Here is an 8075-nt window from a genome sequence, read left to right on the forward strand (position 1 = left end):
AATGCTTGGGAAGAAGAATCTCAAGAGAAAAAATAGAGACGGGAGAAAAGAAAGGGAATCGGTTGAAGGAGTAGGCTGAGGCCAAGGAGGACGGCCTGGGTCTAAGGGGTGGAAACTCATATGTGTTTCCCATTTGGTGAAAATAAAAAAAGGAAAACTTGGCAGTCTCAAACAAAGTTTTCTGTTATTTTTATTATTATGTGAGTGAGCTAAACGAATCTTTCTCATTTCACCATTCCATTGCCCTATTTGTTCCTAAAATCCTGCCTAATTCCTCCAAAGCTCTTTTAATCCTGAGATTGGTGTTCCTGGGACCTGCTCCCTCCTTGGAAAAGCCCCTTTCTTCTTCTTTCACTTACACTCAGTGGTTTAAGTGAGCCAGTGGTCTAAGTGAACTCCTGATCTCATGTTCGTGGTGATGACTGAGCATCCATACTGGGTGCTTACCGTGCTTTCAGAGGAAAGTCTAAATCGCAGTATCTTTGTTTCCCCAACTAGCACAATGATGGGCGGGTGGAACTCAATTAGTTGAGTGGGACTAACTAGTGGGACTTCATTTGTTATTACATAAATAAATGAATGAGTGTTTCATAAGGGGGTCCTTAAGTTTCTCAAAGGAAGACTGTTCTTAATGCTGGCGCATAAATCCTGGGTTAGGAATACGAGGGCACTTAAGGCAATTGTGAGGTAATCGGATTTCTGATGAAGTGTGAAAAGAAGGCTAAAGAGAAGCTTGTTTGGCTCTGAATTTTCCATTCTTCCTTCCTCTTTCTCCTTCCCTTCTCCTGCCTTGCCACCTCAGATCCTCCCTCACCAGCCACTGGGCAGATGTGAGACTGAGAATTGGACCTGAAGTTCCACACTGGGGATGGCTGAGGAGCAGGGCGTGAGGAGAAAAGAGGGAAGTCATCAGGGCACACTTCACATCAGGGCTGCCTGGACCACTGACTCAAGGCAAGAAGAGTCTCAACCCCGGTCCTGCTCAGGAAAGTAGATAAATGAATAGTCCCCTGTACAATTTACTTAAGTGACATTCTGATAAGTTCTTCAGCAAATTTAGAATAGAAAAAGAATGGTATTATGGAAAAAAATAGTCCTCAGCTTTTTCATGATTTTCTGTTGCTGAAAGAATACTAAAATGTCATCTGGGACTTCCCTGGCGGTGCAGTGGTTAAGAATCCGCCTGCCAATTCAGGGGACACGGGTTCGAGCCCTGGTCCGGAAAGATCACACATACCGTGGAGCAACTAAGCCCGTGCACCACAACTACTGAGCCCGCGTGCCACAACTACTGAGCCCACATGCCACAACTACTGAAGCCCGCGTGCCTAGAGCCCATGCTCTGCAACAAGAGAAACCACCGCAATGAGAAGCCTGTGCACCGCAACGAAGAGTAGCCCCCGCTCACCAAAACTAAAGAAAGCCCACGCGCAGCGAAGAAAACCCAATGCAGCCCAAAATAAATAAATAAATAAAATATTAAATTACTTCAAAAAAACTTATAATAAATAAAATAAAATTTCATCTGAAGCTTAAACTGATTATTTCACTCTATCTGAAAACTACTTTGCTCTGAGAATCTCCTGTTGGTTGAAACAGAAAATTAGCTTACAAAGAACATAGGGGCTTCCCTGGTGGCGCAGTGGTTGAGAGTCCGCCTGCCGATGCGGGGGACACGGGTTCATGCCCCGGTACGGGAAGATCCCACATGCTGCGGAGCGGCTGGGCCAGTGAGCCATGGCCACTGAGCCTGCGTGTCCGGAGCCTGTGCTCCGCAACGGGAGAGGCCACAACAGTGAGAGGCCCACGTACCGCAAAAAAAAAAAAAAAAAAAAGAACATAGGACTTTTATAATATATGTAGATTATAACATATATCTATGTTAAACTTGGGGAGAGGGTAAGGGTTGGGATTATATATAATTAGACAAATATCTATGAATGTGTATAGTTATATACTATAACTGTAGTATATTTCTTATTAGAAATTATGACTCTATAATTCCAAAGTGCAAATGCAACCCATCCTTGCCTGTAGACAAGGTGCAGGCTCACCATAAAATCCACACACTTTTGTTCTCAGAACATTTGTTTCTGATGGAGCAAAGTGTCCATTTCAAGTATTGGGGAGTTTTCTTTAAAATTCAGGAACTAATTTTGAATGTATTAACATCCAAAGGGCCAATAGGAACTAATTTACTACCTGACAATTGCTGGTGTGAGGAAAATATGGCCCCCAAATGAGGAAAGACACCAGTCTGAAAATAATTTTAACTTGAAAAAATATAAAAAATGTGAACTCAGGCTATCTCAACAGCCTCAGAATAATCTTGTGCTAGCAGAGAGGAATGAGGACTGAAAATCAACACTGAAGATACAGGAACATTGCCTTCGTTTTATTGGTTAACCTCTTCATCTTGTAATTCTGTGAAAATCCCATGAGCAATTTGAATTTTTCAAAATATTTTTCTATATTTCATTTTTTAAAGCAACAAATCATTCAGGACTCATACTTTCTTTAGCTAAAGGCTTGTCATTGATCTTCCTTTACTGTCAGTTAGCTTTTAACCAAAGATATTTTCCACTTTAGCTATCATAAGATTTTAATATTTGCTGATACAAACTTTCTTCCTTTCCCTGGACCCCAAGGCAGAAGACCTGTTATTATTGTACATTTTTCCAGTTTAGAACTTGAGCTTCTTTTCAGAGTTTCATAAAAATCTATTTCTCTAATATCACTGAAATATTTATAGACAGAGTCTTAATTTAAATCCAAACTAGCCCCCAACATCAGTCTCTCAAGTTTTAGCAAGGTGAGATCAATCTTAATCTAAGCTTTTCTAAAAAGGATAAATTTATAACTAAACATAACGCTTGCTTAATAATATTTAGTCTTCTAACTTGATTTTCTTGGCTACTGCATCTAGAACAACAATTTCACTTTTTCTATGCAGCTATTCTCGAGATCTCTATTCTTGACTGCCTCCCTAAATTTTTGGAAAGACTCATAATAAAAATTTCCATAGGTTCTGTTTTAACTTTTCCATTCTTACTCATCTTTACTTTCCATGAGGCAATCCAATAACGAAAGCAATGTTAGTTAAAAATATTGTCTCTAAAGGCCTGTCAAAGCTTGGAATTTAGCACATACTTTGCAGAGATGTAGGGGTGATACAGAAGAGCACTCAGGTTTTTCTATTGCTGAAATAATACTGGAAACCTCTTCCTACCCATGCCTTAAATTCCTCAGTATTTCTGGTTGCTCAACAACATATCTGGGAGCTTATAAGTCTTCTTAGAAATAACAGATTTACTTTGGAAAATAAGCACTTAGGAAATGTTCGATCACTTGTGACCAAGCACTAGTGCATTTTCCGAAGTATTCTAGGCAGACAGAGCAAATTAGAGAAAATTCTTACCTCTTGAAGGACGTAAGACAATGCACATCACCAATAAGGCAAGCACAGCAGAAGTGGCAACTCCAAGTACAATTTTTAACCATGTCTACATAAAATAAAGAAAATTAGACATATAAATGGTTTCTGCTAAATAGTAGAATTGGCAAGCTTTTGTTTACACCTAAATCCTCTTTCTCCCTCCCCATAAAGCTTTTGATTGTTTTCCACTGATCTGGCTATAATTGCTGGAATTCTTCCAGCTCTGCAAGGAGAAATGTTTCTACAGTATATTTAGAACAAATTTCCCAATCCCAACCCACTCCAGGAAGTACATACTTATGTACAAATCCTCACCTTCTAAACGATAGAAAACTCTGATTGCGCTCAATTCAGCCAGCCCCCATGCTTTAGCAAGTATCTGAGGCTGCATATACTAACCTTCATTTTTTCCAGATGTTTTTGAAAGTTAGCTAATTCTGACTTCAGAGCGTGGGTCACCGGATCTGTGAAAACCGTTGAAAGAAGTAAGTCTGTCTTCGTAGTTGGAAGCCGAAGCTAGGGCAAGGGTTTTTTTTTCTTTCCACAGACTTTTGAATACCGTGCCAAATTTCAAAAGATTTCTGTAAAATCAGAAACAGATTTTGGGGGCGTTCTTGGCCTTGAAATGAACTGTGAGTGGCTCAAGGGAGGTTTTATAGCATTCTCATCCTTGTAAATTCTACACCAACATCTGCTTACGTTGCCACACAGAAGTTTTTTTTTAAAATTATTTTTTACAAGTTTAGGTTTCTGTTTCATTTTCTTCTAGAAATCACTTACAGATCACATTGGCAAGTCATTGGGTTTTGGGTAACCTTTCTATTTGCAACCAAAAGAAAAATTTAAAATAATATAAATTCCAGGTGTGTACAGTACACATATATCTCTCATTTTTAGCAGAGGGAGAAAATTAAAGTCACATAAGATTTTGTGAGAAAGACACCACATTACTGCAATTTCTTTGCTTCCTCTGGGAGATTATGAGGTACTGCAGACAGAAATGTTTTTCTTTCAGCACAATTTCTTTGTCCATATAGCACCATATGCACTTTCAGTAAATACAGAAGTTTAAAAATTCAACTGTCTAAACCCACGACTGCTTTACTTTAAAGAAATAAAATGCCATCTGGTGAAATTTAGGATGGGTTAGGTGTGTATGCACAGGCCAGAAAGATGGAAAGATCAGTAAGAATAATTTACCAGCAGACCTTTGAAAGAATGAAAATGGCTTTGCAAAAGTGATATTTTTGCTTCCCTCTCAGAATAGCTTCTGAGAGAGGAGAACAGTTAGTAATTATAAAGCCTTTAAAATAAATAAAAAAGCATTTGAGAAGAGAAGTAAGTTGTATGTACAATTTCATTTTGGATAAATTTACATAAATCCAAAGCAATCGGTCAACTTGACATCAGTAAAATGGTAGTCTGAATTAAAACACACACATACACATGCACACACACACACACACACACACACACACACACCAGTTTCTTGGAGTATATCGGCTGGTTCAATGCAATTCATTTGGATAGATTCTGTTGTTCCACATAAATACGGTTGTTAACCTACTGTCTTTTAGTTCTTCCACTGATGGTTTTCTTCTTTGGACATTTGTAATGATCTCAACCTGACTAAAACAAACTTCATGGTGAGCTTTCATGGATTTTTCATGAAAAGTAATGAGGAAATGTTCCTGAAATCTTTTGCTGTTTGCTTTATTCAACTGGTCTGATTACCATGGGAGGCTTTCTCCAGCAAAGAGCAGGATGGTGGCTTATGAACTTCCTCTTAGACATTCTCCAGACATCCCTCCCTGAATTCCAGCCTTATGAAAATTCTGTTGAGGAAAATGAGTCATTAAGCACTTACTGGCAGAGAGATGTAACCACCCTGAGTTAGAGAGGAGCCCCTCCTTCCTTTCCAGTTGATGGGATCAGCTCTTTACAAACTGAAGCAAGCATTAAGATAAACATCCAAGTTATGCTATACACTTGTAGGCATCTCCGTGTGATTGTGAGATCCTCAAATGCAAGATAAAAGCCACCAGCCAGGTCCCAAATGGACTGCTCCCATGTGGGTCCTCTTGGACTGATTGCCTTCTTTGGAAAATTCACACAACGTGTTCTCAGAAGTTCTGTCCCAGCCTGCCAAAGCCTCAAAGTCCGCAAGTACTTTTTAGTGAGTTATTCCCATGACTTTACATCCTGAAGAGAAACTGACTATAATAAATGATTATTGCATGATTAAAATGGTTACTCTTGGCTTTAGCAATTAAAAATGCACTGATGTGTGTGACTGGTCTGAGTACCACTTAGGACTGCAGTCAAGTGTGGGTGTCTGCAAGAAAATCATTTTGACAGGATCTAAGGAGAAATCAGGGTGCTTTAAGAGGGAGAAATTTAAATTGAAACTGTTAGTGAGAAGGAAAATTGTAGGCTAAAACACATTTCTTTAGTTTTGTTTGTTTTTTCCTTGGATGGTTGGGTGATTCAAACTGCAACTTCTGGAAAATTCTGACTGGTTTGAATGGTTTCAAGAAAAATGAGACCGACTGCAGAAATAAAGATGTCAAGATTTTTTCCATCTGATTCCATGAGTTAGGGATACATTGCTTATAACAGAACTGTAAATGTCCATCTCTTTGAGATAATGTGTAAATGCTCTAATTTTCATCCAAACAAGTACTCCCACAAAAAAATTTAGATCCTTTTAATATTATAACATCTTCACTGACTTTTTCTCCTTTTAGAGTCAAAATGAAAATGCTTATACTAACATTTTTTTAAACATTGAGGAAACTGACTACTATTCTTATTTTATACAGTTAGTTAATATCTAGTCCACATTTTTGTTGGGAAAACAAATATGAATAAGCCACAGTGTGCCTCTTCAGGAAGCTTACATTCTACAAGCTTGGCAAGTCAGTCCTTACATATTTGTTTCTTTTCCCTCTCTGGAGCTCTTGCTGAGAATGAGCTTGAATCTAAGTTTGTGCTTAGTAGAAAAGAACCTACTTTTCTGGGTTTGTTGACTGCTGCACGGACTGAGAAGGAGAGACAGAAAGTAAACATGGCTCATGGTTGTGATTCTTAATTCAAGTCCTATTTTTGCCAAGACTGGGACTTTTCTCAGAAAGCAACTCTGGATCTATTCATTCCTCCAGAAATAGAAAGTATGACTTTGGCCTGTAAACAATTAAGAGCAAGAATTAGGATAGTAGAGGCTCAAGTGAGCTTTTTCCAGAGATGGACCGTATAAGGCTTAATTTAGAATATGACTGCATTTTAGTAAGCCCACTGGATAAGTTAACTATAACATAAATCCTTAGCTTGCTAAGAGAGCTTTCTAGAACTATTTAGTAATAGCCACTGTGTGTCTGCCAAAAGTGATTTTGATTTAGATATTTTCCGAGAAAGCACATTCAACTGTATATTCCTACATTGTGAAGGTTAAGATGATGCTGAAAGCATAAATAAGGATGTTGTGTTTTTAATTGGGGGTAGGGAGATAAAGAGACATGCATTCATTAACCAAAAGCTAAAATAGATTAATTAAGGTTGAGTGATACTCTAAAATAAAAATTTGCTCCAAAGAAGGCCATGCCTGCCCATTTGATTCCTCAGATTTGGTCAAAATTTCCTGTCAACTGTTTTATACAAAGTGTTTTAATACATTTCATTTAACTCATACCAAAACTCACTTTAATGATTAGGAAACGGAGCCCTGAAAAATTAGGTAACTTGCCCAAGATTCCAACAGGAACCAATGTTCCTATGTTATATTGCTTCTTTATGATAATTCCTGAAGCTGATTCCAAAGTAATAAATGTTTTTAAAAATAAATAAATAAAAATTTTAATTAACATCTCATTGATTTTCTTTTGAAACACATCTTAAGGGGGTGATGGTAAAATAATTACAGCTAAAATAATCCTCACATCTCCAGAGGACATTGTTACACATGACTCAAAAGACCACCGTCTTACTCTGCAGGGACTGTGTCCAAAATGTTAACTTGGTTAGAGTTTTGTTAGAATTAAAGTCTGATAATCAGAGCAGTAGTTATATAGTACCTGGTGTTAGAAGGTCTTCCTCCAGGGACTTGTTTAAATTAAGGGATTCATCAGAATACCCAACATCAAAGATATTTGAGACCTAAGTCAAGAAAAGCTAAGATTGGGACTTCCCTGGTGGCACAGTGGTTAAGAATCTGCCTCCCAATGCAGGGGATGCTGGTTCAATCCCTGGTCAGGGAACTAGATCCCACACGCCTGCTGCAACTAAGAGTTCGCATGCCACAACTGAGGACCGCACAACCCACAAGTAAGACCTGGCACAGCCTAAATAAATAAATAAATAACCAATAATAATAATAATAAAAAGAAGAGCTAAGATTGTCAAAGCTCATAGTAACTATCCCATAGTTATTGATCTGGAAGACGTGACATAACAGCATCAATGAAAAATGATACAGCTTAAACTACTTTTGAATCTGAATTATTTTCTAAAACCCCAGTTGTTACAAGAGGGAGAATATGAAGCAACATGCCTCCTAGTTTGTAATTGATACCTACTTTCTTAATAGATGTTATAATTAGATGCCAGTGGTTTATTATCCTCTAATAATTAGGGCAAGGTCTCC

The 8075-nt window shown here is 38.0% G+C and overlaps 1 protein-coding gene across 2 annotated transcripts in view; it reads right to left on the minus strand.

Annotated features, from left to right (window-relative positions):
• The window catches only part of FAP (fibroblast activation protein alpha), a 72934-nt gene extending 67424 nt beyond the window's left edge, over positions 1-5510 (minus strand). Inside the window, exons 1-3 of one of the 2 annotated variants that reach the window (XM_065881227.1) lie at positions 5304-5510; positions 3836-4017; positions 3419-3503 (exon numbers count right to left, since the gene is read on the minus strand). In XM_065881227.1, coding sequence (XP_065737299.1) covers positions 3419-3503; positions 3836-3841 — 91 coding nt within the window. In that variant the 5' untranslated portion in view covers positions 3842-4017; positions 5304-5510. Of the gene's footprint in view, positions 1-3418; positions 3504-3835; positions 4117-5303 lie in introns of those variants that run through there. The other variant, XM_065881228.1, reaches the window with a different exon arrangement.
• Positions 5511-8075: the final 2565 nt, after the last annotated feature.

Source organism: Phocoena phocoena, chromosome 7 (genome assembly GCF_963924675.1).
Source record: "Phocoena phocoena chromosome 7, mPhoPho1.1, whole genome shotgun sequence".
NCBI classification, from domain to species: domain Eukaryota; kingdom Metazoa; phylum Chordata; class Mammalia; order Artiodactyla; family Phocoenidae; genus Phocoena; species Phocoena phocoena.